The sequence below is a fragment of the Natator depressus genome, chromosome 2 (genome assembly GCF_965152275.1).
Source record: "Natator depressus isolate rNatDep1 chromosome 2, rNatDep2.hap1, whole genome shotgun sequence".
NCBI classification, from domain to species: Eukaryota; Metazoa; Chordata; order Testudines; family Cheloniidae; genus Natator; species Natator depressus.
In genome coordinates, this window is record NC_134235.1 from 171,304,141 (window position 1) to 171,328,620 (window position 24,480).

The 24,480-nt window shown below is 41.1% G+C and overlaps 1 protein-coding gene across 9 annotated transcripts in view; it reads right to left on the minus strand.

Moving 5' to 3' along the window:
* The window catches only part of HECW1 (HECT, C2 and WW domain containing E3 ubiquitin protein ligase 1), a 348,636-nt gene that overhangs the window by 157,267 nt on the left and 166,889 nt on the right, over window positions 1-24,480 (minus strand). For all 9 annotated transcript variants that reach the window (XM_074945295.1, XM_074945292.1, XM_074945293.1 and 6 more), the window contains one exon: window positions 11,735-11,829. In XM_074945295.1, the coding sequence (XP_074801396.1) occupies window positions 11,735-11,829 (95 nt within the window). The remainder of the gene's footprint in view (window positions 1-11,734; window positions 11,830-24,480) is intronic.

Genomic DNA, 24,480 nt, shown 5'->3' on the forward strand with positions numbered 1-24,480 from the left:
CTTGTACACCTTTTAAAATTTATTAAATTTCTTTTGAAGGCATGTCCACAAAAATAGTTGTTTCTCAGATCCTATTTGCATCTCTCCCCACTGTGAGCTATCTATTCTTTATTCTAACCCAATGACCATGGTTTGGCATACTTATTGCCCTAGCTGGACATGTAAGGTCTGAAATTTTAACAGGCAGAGCTAAATCTTTTTTATAATTCCCTTATCGCTTTATTTCTATATGTAATAGGAATTATTGTCAGATTAAAGACTGTCACAAGCACCGTTCATCTTAGAATTTCAAAGCACTTTACAAACATGAACTACCATAATTCTCATCATGGTGCTGTTAAATAGCAACACTACAGTAAAACTGGACAAGAAGTGAAGAAGAATGCTTTACTGAGTTGAAATTGCAGGGAAAGTGTGGGTCTGTAAACAGAACATAGTTATCTGAGCTAGGTTTTGGCCAGGACACCAGAATTAACATTTCTATTCTTGAGAAAAGTGTCATGGAGACTTTAATGACCACAGAACATTGGTTTTAGATCTTACTGAAAATGTGATACCTTCAGCAACACAGAGCCTCGAACCTCTACTGCTTTGGTTTGACTAAGGGAGATCACGTCTCAATCACTTGTTGACTCACAAACACCATTCCTTGCAGTGCCTTTTTTAATTGGAGGTCTCCCGTCTCAGTGGTGACTCTGCCTAACCTTACAGAGGGCCCACCTGTCACTGGTGGGTGGGGGAGGAACAGGAAAAGTGCCAGGGACAGAGTTCCTGCTCCCCCTCTGTGCCCCCACAAGAAACATGCACCATTTTAAAGGGGTTAGCAATAAGAGGAGATTCAGGCCCTGATTACCCGTGGCCTAAAAGATGGTGCAGCCTGGATACTCTCTCTGCACTGTGCTCCTCAACTTTCCCTAACCAGGGAAACTCCTAAATGTCATCATGATCAAGCCCTTGGCTAGCAAAATCTGACAGCACCACTGCAAACAGTGTGATTATTTCTTTAAAACCTACTGTTACCCAGCAGTTTGTAACAAGCAGCAACTACATTGCTACACTGATCTTACCTATTCTAAAGAGAATGTGTAATTTGGAATTCCTTGAGCAAAGGAGAATTGGCTAACATAAATTATTTTTATTTCCAAAAAACATCTTAGAAAAGAGACAAATAAGAAGGGACATGATACGAGTGTAAATTACTGAATGGTACAGAGAAGGGAGATTGGAAACTTCTGGTCTCCTTGTCTCATTACAGAAGAGCATAGGGACATTCAATTAAATTAAAAATGGGAATTCAAAACTGATAAAAGAAAACACTTTTTTTTTTTTACACAGTATGTAATTAAAGTGTGGAACTCATTGCTACAGGAAGTCATTGAGGCCAAAAACTTAAGATTCAAAAAGGAACTTGCAACTTGTACGGACATAAAAATACTTTTTTGTACGGACATAAAAAGTTGTTATAATGAATGCCAACAAATATTTTGGAAGGGATATTAAACATTGTTCTTCAGGGCTTAAGCCAATCCCTAACTATTAGGTGAGGCCAATTTGTGGGGGCAGGTTATCCCGCAACAGCCCACTGCCACTACCTACTGCAGAGTTCTTGCACCTTTTTCTGAACCATCTGGTTCTGGACACTGTCAGTAACAGGAAACTAGACTAGATGGACCTTAGGTCTGATTCAGTCTGGCAATTCCTATATTCCTGTTTTTTCATTTAAACTAGTTGAATTGTTTTAATGAACAAGATCAACCAAGTGTAAATGATGCTGTGATTAAGTGACAGTCAAACAAGAAAAAATGGCTAGGACACAACACACTCTTCATCATTCCGCTCACAGGCTTCTAGCATATCCAAGGACAGTTAAATCAATGTATACAAGGATTGATATGCAGTCACACTAACTGATAAAATAAGGGGAATGTAGCAGAAACTACGCTTTTCATAAAGCAATGTTAAATGAAATCCATTCACCGCTTATGATCTGACAAATTTGAGAAGGCAGGTCTTCCTTCCTTCACCTCCATTAGAGGGTCAAATATCAGCCCTCAGTTACAATGTATAATCTCAAAGATGTTCCTGCTTTGCATTGGTGTCACCACAGGCAGAATTCCACCCATGGATTTAACATGCAAGAATGTGCTGGGCCAGATTCTGATCTGTAAGACTGGTGTAATTTAGGAGTAACTCCATGGAAGTCAAGGGATTTATGCCTTATTTACAGTCGTGTAATGCAGATTAGAATCCGGTTCACAGTACATACTGATGCAAAGATGACTACACTAGCGCAGTGTGTTGCGCAGTCACATATCCTTATATAATTTGCTAAACTACAGCAGGCAATAATATGAAGCGCAGACTATTAGTGTGACTGTTATGTCACCATGACAGAAGACAGTGGCTGAGAAATATTATACACGAGTGCAACCCATTAACAAATAAATGGTTTGTGTAATGAACTCCTTGGTGCCACTAGCGAAACCGTTCCACTTTCTCCCTCACATTTTTGTTCTTCTATTTGTTTATTTCAACTCAGTGCTGCATTGTGACACCGCCAACTAAATCACTTTAAAATCACTGCCATGTTGAACTAAATATAGTTCCAGATCCTTAGCAGGTGTAAACTGGATTAACTCAATTAATTTCACCTGAAGATCCGGCCCCCGCAGTGTTTAAGTACCCAGTATTCTTATTGAGCAAAATCTGAGGGCACATGGAGAGCCCTTATTACAATGAAGGGGAGCTCTGAAATGGTGTGACTGATCTTTAGGCCAATCAGGACAGTGGGTTGGCGGGATAGAGTGGTTGTTCAATAGTTTTGCTATCAGCTCCTGCAGATGCCCATTCCTGGGAGCTGTGCGAACAGTCTGAGGCTAAAATGTGATCCAAAACCTGTCTTTTGTGTGACCTGGTCAGCTGCACTTGCCTGACCTGAACAACTGCAAGTTAAGTCTCACATAAGATGAATTGGTTGGATAAGTTAATGTTTGCAGAATTATTTGATCTAATAATTTAGCACAGAGAAGCTTTCCTATTTGATCTCCTTACTTATTCATTCATTCTTTTGCAATTATCTCCATGGCAGGGGATGAGGTACTAAATACACCTCTGTGAAAAAGGATGTTGGAACAATTTGTTTAGTGAGGGTGCTGAGAGCCATTGAACCAAATTGTAAACCCTGTATATGATGGAAACCACTTCAAGCCAGTGGGTGCTGCAGCACCCCTCGCTCCAGCACCTATGCCTGTGAAGGGGAATACTTGTCAGCAGTGCCATTTAATGGTCAGGCCAGGGTGTGGAAGGTTGTCTTCCTCTTGGGTGTTCCCCTGTTTCAGAATAGACCCACTGTGTGAGGTCTGTCCTTTTAGTGACTCAGCCATTTGGCCAGGTTACACGTTGAAGTGCACTCCTTTCGGGATACACAAAAAGAGTCTAATGATGTGGAAACCCTCAGAAGTAGAGGATCACTTCAGGGATCCTCCCTTGGATCAGGGTGTTGGGGTCTGGACCCTTACACTTTCCGGATCTTCCCTAACAAGGGTCCCCACAAGGGACAGCCTTCTGCCATTGTCCCCTCTTTAGGGGTTTGGTAAGGGAGCCCCGGCCCACCCTGTTCACCAGGCTCTGATACAGTGCCCAGAGGTAAGCAAGCTAAGATCAGTCCTTGGGGAGTTATGCAGGTGCCTCCCTGGATCACTTCCTACCAATGTTCCCTCTTGCAGCAGGATAAAATAAAGAACTGAACACAAACTTCAAGTTTCTGACCTTCGAAAGCAGTGGCAGATTAGCCACTGGGACAAGGTCCATGGCCGGGGCCCTGGCCAATTGTGGGGCCCCATCCGCCAGGCGCTCCTGCAAGCCCCTGTACCCTGACTTTCACTCCCCAGCAGGAGTGCTGGACGGGGGGTGCGGGGAAGCCCCTGCACCCCAATCCCATTTCCCCAGCAGGAACGCCAGGAAGGGGGCAGGGGACTGCAGGTGGAAGGGGTAGTGAGGGGCCCCCACTTGCTCTGTTCAACAGCTCAGGGCACAAAATTGTTCCCCTCCACTGTCTGATACCGTCTGAGCTGCTCTGTTTCCCTTTTTTAAAATCTGCATCCAGCTTGTGCAGGCTTTGCAGATATGGCAGGGCAGAGACACCCAGGCCCTTAACCCCTTCTTCTCCAGTGTGGGGTTTGTAGTCCTCATCACAAAAACAGATTATGAAGTTTTCAGGTGCTTAAGCACAATCAAGTGGAACCTGTGTTAGAACAACAATTCTAAGGGATTGGTGGAAGTCTTCCATTTCCAGAGCTTCCATTTCAAATTAATTATGTTCCACTGATTTTTAGTACACTAAATACTCTATGCATACCAACTGTCTTATTTTCTTGGGCATAAGGCTTTTCTTTACTGCATGTAGCTGGTACTTAGCCAGAGACACATCTGATGTGTCACGCTAATTCTTTTGTTCCCTGATATATTACCCAGAATCCATCCCAGGACCCAAAAAGGCATTGGCATTCAGCGCATCATCTGCATTAATAAAGTTGCCTCTTGACACAAATGTTCTGTGCCAATTGTTTCAGAGCGATCTAATCGGTCTTCCTCAGGGCACCACTGAAAATAAATCACGATAGAGAAATAATGTGTCATGCCATCCTGAGGAAACAGACAGACTGTTTAACTAAAGGTGCCTAAGTACTACACACATACAATACTTCCCAGATATGCAGTCTTCAAAGAGACACACAAAATACTCAAGTGGTTTAGTGTGTTAGGAGTACAGGATGGTATTTAGCATTTATCTAAAGTAAAATACATCAAAAAATCTATAATCACAGCCAAACCCAATTCAGACTAGATTTATTTCCTGTACGTGGTTTGAAGTTTAATTAAGGGTTGTAGAATGCTTTGAGTTCCTCAGATGTCATGTGATATAAACACAAATTGTTACTGGGCCCAAATGTAGATGGTAAGACATCTAAATCTATATTTAGGCGCTCGATTACCCTTTCTTAGCGCCTAACCGTAGGTACTCAAGTTTGAAATTTGTGACTTTTTTTCTATACAAGTCATACAGGCAGATCAGGAAGTTATTCAGTGTAGCAAAATATTTGGTGACTTTTTAGTTTGCAAATCAGAGGCATATTGCACTTAGTTTAGAACAATAAAAAGCCACAGAGACAGCTCTATGTCTACATTTTCCTAAACTGTCACTAAGGAAACTACTGCTGGTGCAGAAAGAGGGTACTTTTTGTATTTCCATTCCATCAGTTCAAGATAGCTCTCTATTAAAACATACATACATGCTTCTTTTAAGTGGTATGACTGTATGATAACACAATGTGACAGTGGCAGGCATTTGGGCCACATGGAATTGAACTGGCCAAAAAGAAAATAAGATCAATCAGAACTGGGTATACCTGTCATTTTATCTGTCGATGCATTTTAAATTTATTGTATATCAGTGCTACGCACAGCTAGATACAATGCTACATTAGTAAGTGATCTCACTAACTAATTTTCTTCTTTTTTGAAAGATTCTATCAATTTGAGAGATATTCCTTATGCTTTCCATAGAAGTCAATTGGTATTTAGGTGCTTTGCTGAATCAGGACCAAAATACTGCTGGAACTGGTAATATCTGTGAAAACAAACAAAAAGGACAAACACCATAGAAACTAGTTTTCTTAACCTTTAAGCAAAATCTCTTCTCGCATTTAAAATATGGGAAAGGTTATTATTAATAATGCAGTGACTATAGTTACATTGCAGTTACACTCTGGTTATGCCATTTGATTCCACCAATCCATATAAATGGAAGGTACACGATCTGATAGAGTGATTATGGTGTCAATACACTGTTCTTTATGTATCTGCATTCTAAAACGTTCATCTATTACCAAGATGGTAATAATAAGTAATAAGGACATGGAGTTAACCTTCAGGTTATAGGAATCAGTGGTAACTAGAATATAGAAAAGCATAACTACAAAGTGTAATTACATTACACCAATGGCTCAACTGCAAAACCATTATGGGACTACTCATGTGACTGAGTAAGTGTTCCCTAACTTAAGTAGTAAGTGTTGCCTAGTCAAGTCCTACTGTACTTCTTTCTTTTACTTCAGATCAGTTTACTATGAAGTTATTTTACACCTTCTTAATTCCAGACATCATAAACCATTTTTGAGATGCCTGCCTGTATTCTTCTTTGTGCACTTTCAGAAAACCTTTGACACAGAGACGTAAAAATAAAACAAAACAAAAAACCCTCTAAAGTAATTCTACAATCAATTTAGTAACTACTTTAACTCCAGAGGCACGCATTTTTATGTTGTACCATTTTATGGTGTTACAATGCAGTAGAGGCAAACTGTAAACACACGAGGCAGCTGAGGTCTATAAAAGCATTGCAACTATTGTTAAAGAAAGACAATATCAAAGGAAAACAAAAAGGCATGACTACTTCAACACACCAGACTGCGGCTTTAAGATCATGGGAACTTCTTCCACTCAGTTTTCCAGGCCTTAGAAAAAAGGAAAATTCAGCCCCTTTCTTAAGAACTAATTGTCTTACCTTTAAACTTCCCAATGTGGGAGCTCACCCTCTCATAGAAACTATTCACAGCATATTTTTCTGCCTGCTGGCCTTTTAAATTTTGGACTGACAAGCTGCTGCATCCCTATAGGTGCCATTTTGTATCTGACTGCTGCAACCACTTACCCTTCCAGCCAACTAAGCATTTTTAGCTCTAATTATTTTTTTCCTTTAATTTCCCTTTTCTTTTCTAATACCTGAGTAAATTACACCAGCCTCTTTGCCCTTTCTGCCTATTAGTGCACCTGCAAAGGGAACAGGCTGGATGTAAGGGGTACTCTGATACCACTTGCCTTGCAAGTCAAACTGGTAGCAGCAGGAAGAACTCTGGCTATACTTTTTAAATATATAGAAAAGGGCTCCTCTTGTCAAGTTCTCTCATATCCCTTGTGGCTTAAGTAGGCACAATGCCTCAGGCATAGCTGCTCTGGCAGCACTTCTCTTTCCCAGGATGGCTGAACCTTGTAAGAGGCATAATTTGGCCTTGTATTTATAAAATATGTTAAAAAAATATGCTTGACTTGCATTCTTGTGTGTGCTTAATTGTAATGGCCTGATAATGTATTTTACACAAGCCTTTTTACATAACCTTAACTGTTGAGCTGTGTCAGAACGATAAGAAAGTTAATCTCCTTTTCTTGCCTCCATATCTCATGCTTCCACACCTATTGCTCTGAAAGATGCTGTATTATCAATTATTATTATTATAGCTGTCCTGTGAAATATGTACTGGTGATTTACTACTGCTATGGTTAATATGAAAAAGTAGGGAGGCAGCATGGTCTAGCATTCTGGGCTGGAACTCAGAAGACTTGGGTTCTAGTTCTGGCCTGCTGCTGACCTTGGACAGTCATAGAAATGTAAGGCTGGAAGGGACCTCAAAAGGTCATCTAGTCCAATCCCGTGCACTGAGACGGGACCTAGTAAACCTAGACCATCCCTGACCGGTGTTTGTCTAACTTGTTTTTAAAAGCTTCCAATGATGGGGATGCCACAACCTCCCTTCGAAGCCTGTTCCAGAGATTAACTACCCTTAGAGTTAAAAAGATTTTCCTAATATCTAACCTCAATCTCCCTTGCTGCAAAGTAAGGCCATTATTTGTCCTACCTTCACTGGACAAGAACAATTGACCACCATCCTCTTTATCACATCCCTTAACATATTGGAAGACTGTTATCAGGTAGCCCCCGAGTCATCTTTTCTCAAGACTAAACATGCCCTGTTTTTTCAACCTTTCTTCAAAAGTCAACTCTTCTAAACTTTTTCTCATTTTTGTTGCTCTCCTCTGGACTCTTTCCAATTTGCCCACATCCTTCCTAAATTCTGGTGCCCAGAATTGGACATAGTACTCCAGCTGGGGCTGCACCAGTGCTGAGTAGAGCAGGACAATTACCTCATGTGTCTTCATACAACACAGGATCATATTAGCCTTTTTTGTAGCTTCTTCATATTGACAACTCATATTCAATTTGTGATCCGTTATAACCCCCAGATCCTTTTCAGCAGTACTACCACCTAGCCAGTTATTCCCCACTTTGTAGTTGTGCATTTGATTTTTTCTTCCTAAATGAAGTACCTCACACTTGTCTTTATTGAGTTTCATCTTGTTCAATTCAGTCCAATTTTCCAATTTGGCACGGTCATTTTGAATTTTAAACCTGTGTTCCAAAGTCACTTCCCTTTCTCTTTGCCTCAGTTTCCCCATCTGTAAAACGATACTGATTGTCCTTTGTAAAGTACTTTGAAAAGGACTGTAGAAGAGGTAAGTATTATTAATTATTTTTATTATTCAGGGAACCCACATCTTATACAATAAGACATGAAGTAAGAAGAATGAAAAGCAAACCAGAGTGTTTAAATGGCGTATGAAACAAGGGAAAGAATGAGAAACTTGTCCCTTCATATATGCAAACTCACTTTATCATAAAGACTTGGTTTAGAGCTTAGTCTTCCGACGCACACAAAGAAATGAAACAGGACGGTTCATTATCTAGTGTTCATCAACAGCCCACACTCAGCATGACAGCAAATAATGCAAATATTTACAGCAAGAAATCCTCAGTAATGATCAGTCACCATCAAATGGCAGTTAACTTATCAAACGGTAATCCCTGCCGTGGGAAAGAGAGCTGAGGCAGCAATTCTGCACCAGCACAACATTCAGAAGGTCTCTCCCAACAGTTAGCTCCAGTTTATATGGCTCTATCCCGGTGCTAAGTGTGTTTGACTAATGCCATGAGGTGTCTATGCACTGTGGCACTAAAGCTCTAGAGGTTAGGTCAACAGCGTTTCTATATATCTAGTATGTACCTAATGAATTCTACCAGTTTGGGGGAGGAGGGGAGGGCATTCATCTTGAGGTTATACATCCATACACCACTTTTTCTTTAATTGTGATGTATCCGATCTGTGTCTCCAGACTGTGAACATTTAGGGCAAAGGATTTCCCTTTTTGTGCAGTATGCTGTTCATTGTGGCGCCTGTTTATTTTAATGCAAAAGGGGCTAGCCCCACAGTTAGGTTAAATCATTGTCACATTCTCAGCCTTTGCCGCTAGCCTGATGCAGCTTTCCTGCTGCTAGAAATAACTGCTCTTAAGTGACTTTTTTTAAAATAAAATGATTATTTAAATCACTGAGCAGAGCAAAAATTAACTGACAGAACAAATGTCCATTTTTCCAGTATGGTACCTGATGTAAAGACAAATGTACAGCCACAGCATTGTCACTAAAAAATAGCAGCAGCAACAAACTGAATATTACACTCAGTAGAATAGAACAACTTGGTGATATCTGTAACTCACACATACTATTATAATGAGCATGGCATAAATGTTTAGCTATACAGATCGAAGCTGAAACAGCTAACTGGGGTCTTTATGCTGCCCTAAATCCATGTGTAGAGCTTGCACTGTGTGTGAATTGGGCGAACGATATAGCTTTCGGATTCTAGATATTCCGATTCATCATGGTGACTCACAGGAGATACGCCCTGGAAGGACTTTTAATTGGCAAATGAACTGCAGGGTATTTGAATCAGCAGAGGAAAAATACAATAACTGGGCCTTGGAGTGTGAGGTGATAAGTTCAAAGGTAACAAAACATACACAGTATAAAAATATGAAAAGTCACCAAGTCTAAAGTACAGTCAATGGACATGTGAAGTAATGATGTCCAACTAGCATAGCAGTAGCTTCCTTTTTGGGGATCAGACATTTTTTTAAAACTTTTGGTTAAATACTCTGTCAGCAGCATTTGTACTGAATACCACAGGGACGGCTCTAAGACAATCTACTTGGGATAGTCAGCATGTGAGTATGCTAGTTGTAAATACTGTATCCAGAAGGAAACTTGTATCCAAATGCCTTTAGATGGTCATATACTCTTGTGTGATCTTCTTTTCAAGCTTTGCCAAATTTAAAAAGTCTATTAATCTAAAATAAGCAGCCTCCAATGACACACTAGGATCCTGCTGAGCTCCAGAGACTAAGGGTGAAATTGTGACTCCATTGAAATCAATGGCAAAACTCCCATTGACTTCAAAGAAGGCAGAATTTCACAGAACTCTCTCTCTAGTATCTATTTTACCTATAAAAGTAGACAATCTGCTCCGCTGAAGGATTGTTTCTCACAGTAGACTAGGGGTCTAGCCCTTACACTGCTGGTAAGACTCTTAATGACTTCAAAGGGAATATTTCTTGAGCAGGGACTTCAGGAACAGAAATCACAAGCAAAACAGAACATGAGTACAAGTCTTAGACTGTGATCCTATTAGCTATCCCATGGGGGCAGAAAGTCTGCATTCATGCTACAGTAGGAGAATTGGGGCCTTCACTTGTATTGTGGCCTGGTTTATTGGCTGCTTTGTGACATTGGAACAGCGCAAAGCAACTGGATCAGACCGGTGAATCTGGTCTGCTGAATTTAATTCATTGGTCAAGCTGAAGGGCCCTGCTCATCGGTCTTTGCTTGTATAAGTAGTCTGGTGGGCTTCAATCAGACTACATAGGAGACTAGTCAGTCACAATCCTCACTTGGCCACGCAGGGCCCTCTTGCTCAAATTGTGACTCCAGCATGGCATGGACAGTAGGAGCTACTCCCCTAATACTCCTCATTGTAACTTCTTTCACAACTCTGAGAAACCTATTAGTTTAAAATTAAAAAACAAAACAAAAAAACCCCAACCCTTTCCAGACTGAATGAGCTTTCTGGTCTGTTAACTTGTACTAGAAAGGTCTATGTGTGTTTTCAGTTCAAACAGCTGGTTTCTTTGAGTTTCCAGCTTCAGCTGCAGCTACAGCCAATTCAAAGGCATAGAAGAAACAGGGGATGGGGTTAAAGTTTGAGCTGACAGTGGTGGTTTCAGCAGTGACTGGAGATATGAGGTTCATAGGTAATGGGGAATCTACACATTACATTTTTCTCATGCTTTTTTCTATTTGGGTGCATCAATATGGTAAGTCTGTTGAGGTTAACAATATCCAACTTGTTTTCTCCTACTTAATATTAAGCTATTCTATTCCATTATTATGCTTTGAACATATTATGCGTTATTGTGTCACATACATTCTTATCTGTTTGTTGTAGGGTAAGACCTGATGATGTGTTACAACTTGTTGGTCTTATTGACTCAAAGCCTGCAAAGGATCCTGGGATATGAACACAAATGATTCTGGGGCATAGGGTGATGGTAGAAAACTGAAGTAGATGTTTTTGTGACCGGGATGGGAAAAGGTTGACATCCCTCATCTAGAACACAGGGGGTAGCCTCTGGTATTTAAAAAGAGACAGAACATGTTTGTTTTTTTTTTAATCTATAATTACATTTGAAAGAAGAAACTTCATGATGTGTAAGGATGTGTGCTGTTTCTTTAAATCTGTAGCATAAAGTCAGTCAGGAGGGAAGTACTGCATTCTCTGACTGTTACTAACTCTTACAAACAGAGTGTTACATAGCTGACATTCCAGTTCCTCGGGGACTATCCCTCTATTGATTGATATCCCTTTAGTATATTCCAGAGAATTTAAGAGCAGAAAGTCATAATCAAAATTAACACAAAAACAAAGGACAGGCAAGGAAAGCAATAAATTGCACAACAGTAGCTGGAAAGGATAATAAAGAAGCAGGAAAGGCTGGAGTAACTTACAGGAGCAGAACTGTTTTTCACTGTGACACTGGGGGTTGTAGCACGTAGTGCTCCACTCACTCCATGGTAATATTTGAAGCAGATCTTTGTTTCAGCTAAAATAGAAAATGATTTTACATTAGAAATGTTACCAGGAAGAAGTTTTATAATATGTTACACTTGGGACGCATCATGTCCACTCATGAAGGCTAATGGGCAGATGAACTGAAAACTGAAGCCATTTGTCTCCATCTGATGGTCAGGTTAGGATACTGCAGATAGCCTCAAACGCTGGTTTCCCATGTTGTCTTGCATGAAATATAAAAGTTGTTTGGTCCCTATGTTATATGAGAAAGATGAATCATCAACCTCTTCTGAGCAGTAGTTACCAGTTCTGTAAAACTATGTCTAAAATCTGCAAAATGCGATAAGGATTTCCTCAGGCTAAAAACATAGGGATAAACCCCTCATGATTCAGGGGATAAGCCAACTATTAATTGGTGAGGTCAGGGAGAAACTTCACTTGTGGGCAGGTTATTCCATATTTGCACGTCATGAGATTTCTCTGAAGCAGGCTGGTTCTGGCCCTTGTCAGAGATATGTCACTGGATTAGACAGATGACTGGTCTGACCTGGTATAACAATTCTTATGTTAAAGCATTTTTTACAAACAAACAGTGCTAAGCCATATCTTTTCTTAGTCTATTTCTATTGATTTCAATGGGCTTTGGATCAGACTCTTAGGAGCTTTGCTAGTACTGGCAGCATAGGCGCTGACTCCATGGGTGTTCCAGGGCTGGAGCATCCACGGAAAAAAAACCAGTGGGTGCTGAGCACCCACCGGCAGCCCCCCCATCAGTGCCTCCCCCTCCCCGCAGTGTCTCCTGCCCACCAGTGGCCCCGCCGATCAGCACCTTCCCCTCCATCATAGTTCCTCTTGCACACCGCGGATCAGCTGTTCCGTGGTGCGCAGGAGGTGCTGGGGGGGAAAGGGAGAGGGCAGGGCATGCTCAGGGAAGGGGGCGGAACTGAGCAGGAAGAGGCAGAGTGGGGGTGGGGTGGGGCCTTGGGGAAAGGGTGGAGTGGGGGTGGGGCCTGGGGCAGGGCCATGAGGGAGCACCTCCAGGCACATTAGAAAGTTGGCGCCTATGACTGGCAGGAACATTAGCAAGATGATAATCTTCTAGGGATTAGCAGTGTACTCTTTCCATTTTTGTCGTCTCTCAGCTGAATGTACTAATTAAAAGAAGCCCATCTCGACTACTGAATCAAGACATGGAAGAAAAGAAATCAGCTACGCTTTTAATGGTTGCTGTATGATCCATCACATGATCTATTACAAGAAAAAATGGTACCTTCCAGTCATCCTGGAGCCCAAAGAATGGCTGAATTTTCTTGTCTTGCACTGGACCCCAGATAGATACCAATATGAACACCTTACAAATATGTTTTCACTGGACAATACTGTAGTTATCCGCTGCCCTTCAGCAACCCCATAATGTAGTGGAATGGGCTTTTCAGGATCAGTTTTTCTTAATATCTTTTTTCCAACAGTTACTTAACACAGTCCTTTCTACAACTGCAGTTGCAGTGTTAGGTGCTCAGATACAATAGTAATGAGGACCATATAAGTACACAGTTTTTACCACACTGCAAGGTGACAAAGTGGGAACAAAATAAACGTACTGCTTAAACCCTATCATACCTCATTTCTTCTCCGACTGTTTGGCCCAATCCGGCAAGCACTTACCACCAGGCATTGTGCTTACTGCATGAACAGTACTTCTGAAATCAATAGCACAGCTCAGATTAGCAAGCACTGTGCTTGGTAGCAAGTATTTGCAGAATCAGGCCTTTAGATTGCAAACTCTTTGGGAAACAGACCTTTTTTCTATTTGTTCTGTACAACACCTTACACACTTCTGGGTCAAATTCTGCCATCTCTATATACAGGACCCTCACTGAAGTTGTCAGGAGCTGTGTATGCTCTGAGTGCAGACTTTTTCATGCTTAGATTGCAGTTATTAATAGAGATGACACCCACTTTCAAAGCATTACAGTTTCTCACCTGAACAAAGAGAAATTGTTCTACCATAAATGTGCATTCAAAGGCCCTAGAAACATCTCATGCCACAAACATCATTTAATTGTGTCACTGCTGTCTAGCACACAGGTACATGAGGCAAAATGGAATTCCAGTTCTGCACCAGACAGTTGATACCTTCTCATTTAACTGTCTTGCTGCCAGCAACAGCTGCCACCTGTGGGCCACTATGGAACCCAGAAATGCTCCTTTAAGATATGCTCCATACATATGAGCACTATACACATAATGCCCATCTAAATAAATAATACCTAAATGACAACGTTTTAGTGCTGCCGAGGCAGCAGCATACGCCAGTAGCCAAATGGTTAAAAGCAATACAGTTGCGACAAAAGACAGGACACACTAACAGTTGACACTCTGGCCACAGATCACTACATTGTGAGTTGTGGTTGCTCGGGGTCTCTGAAAATCAGGTCCTAAGTATTTTAAGCTGGGCACCAAAATAATCGAGACACCAAAAGCAGAAGACACTTTTGAAAATTTAGGCCTAACTTGCCTGATCTACAGAAAGACTGTGGTGCAGCCAGAAAAATAAAGTAGGAGTAAAATTTTCAGAAGCGCCTGAATTATTCAGGAGCCTAAAATATCCCATTTTCAAAAGTGACTTAGGCACTTAAGAGCATAAGTATCATTGAAAAGTCAGTGGGATTTAGGTTCCTAAGTCACTTAAGATACATCTACACAGCAAGGAGGATCCCATGGCAGCGAGTCTCAGAGTTTGGGTCTACAGACTGTGCTACGGCATTAAAAATCGCGGTGTACATATTTAGGCTTGAGCTGGCTCTCCAGCTCTGAAGGCACTCCTTTCCCCAAGGTGAAGCATCCAAGCTCCAGCCCGAGCCTGAACATCCACACAACTATTTTTAGTGCTGTAGAGTGAGCCTGAGCATAGACCTGAGCTCTGAGGCTCGCTGCCGCAGAATCCTGCTTGCTGTCTAGACATACCCTAAGTCAGTGGCTTTCAACCTTTCCAGACTACTGTCCCCCTTTCAGGAGTCTGATGTGTCTTGGGAACCCCAAGTTTCACCTCACTTAAAAACTACTTGCTTACAAAATCATATATAAAAATACACGAGTGTCACAGCACACTATTTCCAAAAAATTGCTTACTTTCTAATTTTTACCATATAATTATAAAATCAGTTGGAATATAAATATTGTACTTACAGTTCAGTGTATAGGATATAGAGCAGTATAAACAAGTCATTGTCTGTATGAAATTTTAGTTTGTATTGACTTCGCTAGTGCTTTTTATGTCGCCTATTGTAAAACTAGACAATTATCTAGATGAGTTGATGTACCCCTTGGAAGACTTCTGAGTACCTGCAGGGGTACACATACTTCTGGTTGAGAACCACTGCCCAAAAGCACTTTGAAATCTTTACCAGGGTCTTCTGAGTCTCACTATACTATAGCTAGGAGACCATCCTTCCCTCTTTACACTGTTCCCCGACTACATACAGAATTCCCTCAAATTAACAATCACATCACATATGTACCTTAGTGACTTCAAAGGCATTACTTGAGGGCTTAAAGTTGACTACATGTATGTATGCAGGACTGAGGCCATAGTTTTAGTAGGACAATTTTAAAAGTTAATAGACGAGCCACAGTATCCCTGACTCTTGATCATTGGAACTGCAGTGAAATAATCATTCGCGTTGAAGAGCTATCACTTATTATGTATTTGGGAGCAGTAGTTTTTATTAGAGAGTGTTAAAGTGAGGCTGAGCATATCGCCCTAAAGAACTGCAAATCAAGACTGAATTATCAATTTGTAATTTTCTCTCTGGGATTTTTAACAGCTCAGCAGTAAAACTGATTACTTACCGAGCAGACAGCAAAAGTTGCTAATATCACAATAGAACTGCCACACATACAAATAGGATACCAGTTCTACAAATTATTCAAATTTTGATTTTTCTCTCCCCTGGAGACTATTACATACAATTTGTATGGAACATCTAGGAGGTAGAATAAATAAATGTTTTCTATAAACTCATGAAAAATAATTTTCTCCAGTAGTTTGTATGATTATGATCAGGCTTTCATGGCAGGGAACCTGGCTTTTGGTTACCTAGCATTACATTTAGTCAGTTATCGTATACATCGAGGATTCTGTCAAAAAATTAAAGAGACACTGTCAGGCTTAAGAGGAATTGTAGAAGTATAATCAGGCAGGCCAAAAAAGAATCTGAAGAGCAACTAGCCAAAGACTCAAATAGTAACAGCATTTTTTAAAAAAAAAAAAAGTACAGTACTTCAGAAGCAGGAAGCCTGCTAAACAATCAGTGGAGCCAGTGGACGATCGAGACGCTAAAGGAGCACTCAAGTAAGACAAGGCCATTGCAGAGAAACTAAATGAATTGTTTGCATCCATCTTCACTGTAAAGGATGTGAGGGAGATTCCCACACTTGAGCCATTCTTTTTAGATGACAAATTTGAGGACTCTCCCAGATGGAGAAGGTTTAGAAACAAATTGGTAAATTAAACAGTAATAAGTCATCCAGACCAGATGGCATTCACACAAGAGTTCTGAAGGAACTCAAATATGAAATTGAAGAACTAATAATTGTGGTATGTAACCTATCACTTAAATCAGCTTCTATACCAGATGACTGGAGGATAGCTAATGTAACACTGATTTTTTAAAAAAGCAATCCACAGGCAATCTTTCTATTAGAGGCCAGTAAACCCAACTTCAGTATCAGGGAAGGCCAAGACATTAGAGATGGGAAAGATCTGTCAGGTCACATAATCCCCACCACCATCACCACCACCCTGCCAGAGTAGGATTGTTCCCCATGTCCCTTCCCTTTAAAATATCATCTTTCCTTGTTGTCTTCATTCATTCCTTTAGGTTTATTTGTCAAGCTTGCCTTTTTTCTTCCCTCAGAATTTCACTCATTCTTATAATCCTCTATTCTTCTCTTGCTCAAAGGTCATCCTGACTTCAGAAGCTTAACTTCCACTAGAAGAGCAGATTTATTCTCTTGTTTATAAAAAGTAATGTTGCCAAAATTAATCCGGTTTCCCCTGCTAGATTACCAAACCTCCTAAACTCAACTGCTAGAAAAGACTAAGAAGCAGTATTCTGCAAGGAGACAGGGCATCTCAGTGTGTTTTACTATTTGCTGTTTTCATTCCTGCTTGATAGGGAAGTTTGATAGACATGAGACACTTTAACAATCTGACTGCAATTTATTCCAATGGCATTTTCTGTTTCAGTTAAGCAGCAGCACGACGAAGCCTGAGCTAAGCATTTCTGAACAGACAGACAGAAAAAAAAAACAGCATCCAAAGACCAGGCATTGATGAACAATTTAATCTCTTACCAAAAGAAATGTTGTGGCTGTTGCTGGACAGAGTTCCTGCGTAAAATATTAAGGATATAAAAATGATGATAAATAGGCTGTCCCTGGGAAGTGTATGTGGGGAGGGGGAGGGGGAATTGAACCTAATCAGAGATACAAAACTGAAGGAAAATAACTGTTTTATAACACACAAAAGCAGTTCACTGTAGAAGTCCTATAAAATCAGTACAGTACACAACCTTGTGATATTACAGTTTGATCAGGTTACCGTAGTGTGGCCTTTAATTACAGCAGTCATTGCCAGTGATCATTACAGTTGGAACTGTGCAGTAACTAAGGCCCTAAAATTATGAGCTGTTACTATTTAAGAATTGCTCTGACATCAAAGCCTTTGAAAAAGATAAAAAACAAAGGGCTAAGAGAATAAAAACCCAAGATCTAATGGCTAAAGTTCTTCAGTAGTCTCAGGTAACAGAGTTGTTGCAGCCTTTTGCAAGACTGTGCTGCCGGTGCAGCTAAAGAAACTTCCATTCCTACCCCCCGCCCCAATCTGTGAATTAATGAAGAAAAAAATCATATTAAATTAACACCAAACTCTGATATTATGATGTACAAGTTAAAATAGTAAAATGGAGAATTTGATGGAATTTAATATTATAATTATAATGTATACAAAAGGGAAGTCAATTATAAGTGACACAGCTTTGGACAAAATGCTGTAAATTTCAACAGAGTTTATCGCGTGGGCAATCCTGTTAGGAAAAAAAGGGGTTGCATTCATATTGACTTCTTTTAGTTTAAGTGATAAAGTGAAGAAGGCAGGCTACTGTTTGCAATCAAGCATGCTTATGATATCAAATTAGCAAAATACCCCTTGCTGAAAGAGGCAGTAAATAAAAGGAACTGAGACCAAATTGTGTATTTATAAGGACACTTGACCACAGAGTGGTGTAATCAGAAGGGAGAAGGATCTGATGAGGAGCAGGGGTACCAAGGGCAAAACTAGGGCTGGCTGGGCAAAGAGATTCAGATGAGGAGCTGGAGGGGGAAAAGTAGGATTGGAAAGATTGGAGGAGGCGGCCAGTGAGAGAGATTGGAACTGGGAGCCACTGAAGCCATGGAGCGTGGATGGGAGGAGTGACTGGAGAATACAGTGAAGGAAAGACACAGATTGGAAGAAGGAGAGGAGAGAATTGGGCCTGGCTAGGCAAAAAGACTAGGAACAAGGAGCGTGATGAGGAGAGACTAGTATTTGCTGGCAGAGAGACTAGGACGAGAAGCCTGAGGAGTGGAGACTAGCACTGGTTAGCTGAGGAGAATGGTGCTGGGATAAGGAATGAGGTGCGGGGAAGAGACAGGGCCAGGTTGGAAGTGGACACACCACAATGGGTCATGCTTGGATGGAATGAGCAGAAGAGTCTCCACTCACTAGAATACACTTCCACAGCAGCTTGTAATGGATCCCTAAGATTCCTGAGTCTCGCCATTCTTCTACTGTCAGCAAATATCTTTGAAACCTACTGGCAAAGTTTCCCATCCCCCTCTAATTCTGGTCCACAGAGAACAAACCATCTATATCTGCTATCAGTTACTCCAGTTGCTGAAGTGACAGAGTTCTATGTGCTGGATCTAAAGGTTCCAACCCGGATGATGAACCACACGGGTGTCAATATAATGCTGCATGATGGAATTTCTGATTTCAGTCTTCTCTTTTAAAAACCTAGGAAATGACACACATGTGCACACATACACACAGAGTCACATTAACAAAATATTAAGATTGCAAAGTCAAGCACTCAGAAGTTAGGAAATGCCAGATTAAGATGGTACAAGAAAGGTAGCTCTCTCTTTTTGTACACATTTTGACGTAGTCTTTAAGATTCACAGAGTGATTATTATATCCATTTGGGAATTTTTTTTACAATACTGTGTGGGAAAGGGTTGGTTTTGACAAAGCTCTCATTTAAAAAATGTTTTGCAAAAAAAAAGTTTTGAAATGGTTGAAATGTGGTGTTTTTAAAACAAAAAAAAGTTCAATTTTCAGGTAAAAATGACTTTTCATTTTGAAATTTATGTTAGGGTATAGTAAATATATAAAAAAAACTTTAAATTAAGAAGGCTGAAATTAAATCAAAACATTTTGAAGTTATGAAACATTTTGATTGACTCAGTTCAATTTGTTTTTTTAATTTTGATTGCTTAGTGAAATTGAGAGATTTTGACCTCTCATCATGATGTGCGATAGAAAATTTTTCAAATCTCAAAAGATCTTTTAGAATAAGAAAACTATTGCCTGCCCAGCACTAGTGAATATTATAAATAAATTATTAGAATGCTAGACTCTTGTTGCCCTTCCACATGTACGCTGAGAAGCTGAAAATGCACAAGAAGCCTCTTCCTTTCCTACCACCAATAAAAGAACCAACCAGAAACTAAAGCAAGCATTCCTGAACCCCAGTTCGGTGCCTCATCTACTGGGTCATGTTGTCTCCCATATCAGGCATCTTCAACAAATCATCATGACTTTGAGACTCAGTGTACTAACAGGAAATTGAGATTCATTATTTCTCTTCTCTCAAATGTTGACAGATGGTTCAAGTGGGGATAATTACAGAATGCGTATTGAGAGAAATATGACAAAAGTTAGTGAGTGGTTAGGTAATATGCAATTGTGGGATGTGGAGTAGGTTGCTGGTTCATATCCAGTTCAGGAAGGTAGGGACTAATAGTTATTAACATCTCAGGGCTTGTTTACACAATGAGTTACTGTGTGGCAAGCCAGGGTACGAATCTATAGTGCACCAACCTGCTGTCTAGTAACATCCCAAGTGGATACTGTTATGGCATGACAGTCCCAGAATGCAGTCTGGCATACTACTACTTGAAAGTGCAGTCACTAAGCCACACACCAGGACTTTCACTGTGCTGTGGCAGTGTCCACACAGGACATTACTGACTGGCAAACTGGTGCACTGTTGATTCACATCCTGGCTTGCTGCTCAGTAACTTGCTATGTAAACAAGCCCTCATGGGCTTTTTTTCCAGTAATCACCAATTTGAGAGAGACATTTAATTCATTACAAAGAGCAAACTACAAGGGCTGTGCTGAAATCCTAAGTTTAATGAAATTCCATTGCCAATAGGCGTGTAATGTTTCTTATGTAAATCAGCTTAACTAAGAGTTCCTCACTGAGCAGGCAATTTATTTTCTGGAAAAATGAAGTCAAAGCATTTGTAATTGTGTGATAGTTGACTAGATAATAACTGGAAACCCAGCCCAAACTTGGCACAGTGATCCTAAATACTCCCTAAACTCCATGAAACACTGTATAAAACAAAACCAAACCCAATTTAATCTACTTGTGACAACAGATGAAGCGAAGCACCTTACAAAATGAAACAATTAAAGCAGATTAAATTTAAAGTAACTCTTCTGTCTGGAAATTGTTTGCCTACTTTGTTACAAATAACTCCTAAGTTACAATAACAAAAAGAGTTTAGAGAGGAAAAAAATCATTGCATTTCTGTTTATTGTGTTGATTTAACACAGCACTTTGTGTGTAATCAGTTCCACTATTTCCCCTGCAGTTAGGTTAGTCAATTTCCTGGGTTATGTGGGTCTTACACATAACACGGAAAAACAGTCTTTAAAAAAATACAGTAATTGTAAAATCACTAAAATTGGTAAGAGTTTCAGTGGCAGGTGAAGGTCACCAAACTACTTTTGTTTTGTTGTTGAATTGAGCAGATTACATCCCTTCAAATACACCAGAAATGGACTATCCAATTTATGAAGCCAGCAAGATATACAGATAAATTAAATGCAAGATATTTCAATGAATCAGGGCCAAATTCTGCCCTGTTACACTAGAATAATTCCATTGAGCATCAAAGGATTAATTCAGAATCTTCCAGTAAAGGCTTGCAGCCAGTTTCTCTCAGTTAAACCAATCTGTATTCAAAGTATTCAAAGCAGCCATTCCAGACTCACGCTGTAGTAAATGAGGGCAGATTTTGGCACTTGCCAAAAACAAACAAACAAACAAAAAAACAAGCTTTGTGCTTTGCTCTGAATGCTACCAGAGGTGCTACAGTGGGTGCTCAAATATTACAGTGACAGATGACAGTAAAAATAAAAGCAACTAACTAAATAAAACCCTTAGATGGCCAACATAGAGAGAAACCCTCAAAAGGAGAGGTTGGGAAAAGGTAGAGCCTTAGATCTGTCCTCTCTTTACTCCCTCATGATGCAGACGCACTGGCACAGGCACTCTGCATGTTGTTATATTGATCAGCATTCCTCTAGTTCCCCCAGGCATAGTGCCTACTTCAAGCTAAACGCCGCCTAGAGCTGCAGCCACTGTGCAGTCTCTCTTCATTTCTCCCACTGCGACATTAGGCTTAAAGCCACAATTAAAAATATACAGATACAACCTTTAGGCACAACCCTGACCAGTGGTGGCTGCATCAGCTGCCCCACTTCAGGAGCAGCCCTAGGAGGTCCTGTGCCTCAGAGATACACCTTTGAGTCACAATTCCCTTTTGCTTCCTCTTGTTCTGGAAAGATACGACTTGCTGCTGGAACTGCTATAACAGCAGAAAATTATGACACCCCTGTGCTGGCTGATGTATTGTGGGGGACCAACACAGGACATTACCTATTCCCTGCCCACCTGCTCTGAGAGCAAAAGCAGGTACACAACACCTGCTTACCGCTGCCCACCCAAGGCTCCAGTAGCCCCAGCAAGGATTTAAAGGGGTTCTTATTCCTCTTCCCCCAGAGATGTGTAGTCCAAGACTCAAGCCTACCTTTCCTATTGTAATCTCCTAGTCTGGTCCTTTGACCATTTAACTGTAAAAGGCATGATTGATGAGTTTTGGATAGGAACAGAAAAATGTCCCCGAGAGTCAGTACTTGTTTTTAATAGTCTCCTTTTCAAGATATATACATACCACAATTGACTAACCATCTGACCTTATGATGGTCCCCCTTCATCCTTTCTTACTCTACCACCTCCATATTGTTTGTTACTGTCACTTGTTACATCAATTTTCAAATTAGATTATAAATTCTTTGGACCAGGGGCCATGTCTGTTTATTTTTTTTCAAGTGCCTACCATACTTTGGTGGCTGCAAAATACTTAAAAATTTTCTTGTGTTTTGTAATCATGATGTGTAGTGTAAAAATACTACATGTAGTTCCTTCTGGGGATTAGTTCCAGTCACTAAACTCTATATTACATTTCATTGAAGGGGGTTTTGTAATCAAAGCTTTGTGCAACAAGGTGTCAATATTATCAATAAAAAATTCTTTGCTCTTGAAAAGAAAAGGAAAAAATACCAGAAGGTTAGCTTTATTATTCATTCTATCACAGTGGGTTTTTAAATATATATATATATATATATATATATTTGTCACACTTCAGAATCAATATACACACGTTTCTTATCTCAGATGCACATCTCAGGATATTTTTAGTCTAATATTTCCATGACAACAATGAAAGGAATGGTCAATTTGAGAAGAAGGCTGTGTTGGAACCGTGTAGCCTGAGAATCCAAGCCCTGGTCTACACTAGGACTTTAGGTCAAATTTAGCAGCATTAAATCGATGTAAACCTGCACCCGTCCACACGATGAAGCCCTTTATTTCGACTTAAAGGGCTCTTAAAATCGATTTCCTTACTCCACCCCGACAAGTGGATTAGCGCTTAAATCGGCCTTGCCGGGTCGAATTTGGGGTACTGTGGACACAATTCGATGGTATTGGCCTCCGGGAGCTATCCCAGAGTGCTCCATTTTGACCGCTCTGGACAGCACTCTCAACTCAGATGCACTGGCCAGGTAGACAGGAAAAGAACCGCGAACTTTTGAATCTCATTTCCTGATTGGCCAGCGTGGCAAGCTGCAGCTGACCATGCAGAGCTCATCAGCAGAGGTGACCATGATGGAGTCTCAGAATCGCAAAAGAGCTCCAGCATGGACCGAACGGGAGGTACGGGATCTGATCGCTGTATGGGGAGAGGAATCCGTGCTATCAGAACTCCTTCCAGTTTTCGAAATGCCAAAACCTTTGTCAAGATCTCCCAGGGCATGAAGGACAGAGGCCATAACAGGGACCCGAAGCTGTGCCGCGTGAAACTGAAGGAGCTGAGGCAAGCCTACCAGAAAACCAGAGAGGCGAACGGCCGCTCCGGGTCAGAGCCCCAAACATGCCGCTTCTATGATGAGCTGCATGCCATTTTAGGGGGTTCAGCCACCACTACCCCAGCCGTGTTGTTTGACTCCTTCAATGGAGATGGAGGCAATACGGAAGCAGGTTTTGGGGACGAAGATGATGATGATGAGGAGGAGGTTGTAGATAGCTCACAGCAAGCAAGCGGAGAAACCGGTTTTCCCGACAGCCAGGAACTGTTTCTCACCCTGGACCTGGAGCCAGTACCCCCTGAACCCACCCAAGGCTGCCTCCTGGACCCAGCAGGCGGAGAAGGGACCTCCGGTGAGTGTACCTTTTAAAATACTATACATGGTTTAAAAGCAAGCATGTGAAAGGATTACTCTGCCCTGGCATTCGCGGCTCTCCTGGATATACTCCCAAAGCCTTTGCAAAAGGTTTCTGGGGAGGGCAGACTTATTGCGTCCTTCATGGTAGGACACTATACCACTCCAGGCCAGTAACACGTACTCGGGAATCATTGTACAACAAAGCATTGCAGTGTATGTTTGCTGGCGTTCAAGCAACATCCGTTCATGTGTTATCCTCAGGAGAGTGAGATATAATCCATGGTCACCTGGTTGAAATAGGGTGCTTTTCTTCAGGGGACACTCAGAGGAGCCCATTCCTGCTGGGCTGTTTGCCTGCGGCTGAACAGAAATGTTCCCCGCTGTTAGCCACAGGGAGGGGGGAGGGTTGAGGGGGTAGCCACGCGGTGGGGGGAGGCAAAATGCGACCTTGTAACGAAAGCACATGTGCTATGTATGTAATGTTAACAGCAAGGTTTACCCGGAAAGAGTGTAGCCAGTGTTTTATAAAATGTGTCTTTTTAAATACCGCTGTCCCTTTTCTTTTCTCCACCAGCTGCATGTGTTTCAATGATCACAGGATCTTCTCCTTCCCAGAGGCTAGTGAAGATTAGAAAGAAAAAAAAACGCACTCGAGATGAAATGTTCTCCGAGCTCATGCTGTCCTCCCACACTGACAGAGCACAGACGAATGCGTGGAGGCAAATAATGTCAGACTGCAGGAAAGCACAAAATGACCAGGAGGAGAGGTGGCGGGCTGAAGAGAGTAAGTGGCGGGCTGAAGAGAGTAAGTGGCGGGCTGAAGAGAAGGCTGAAGCTCGA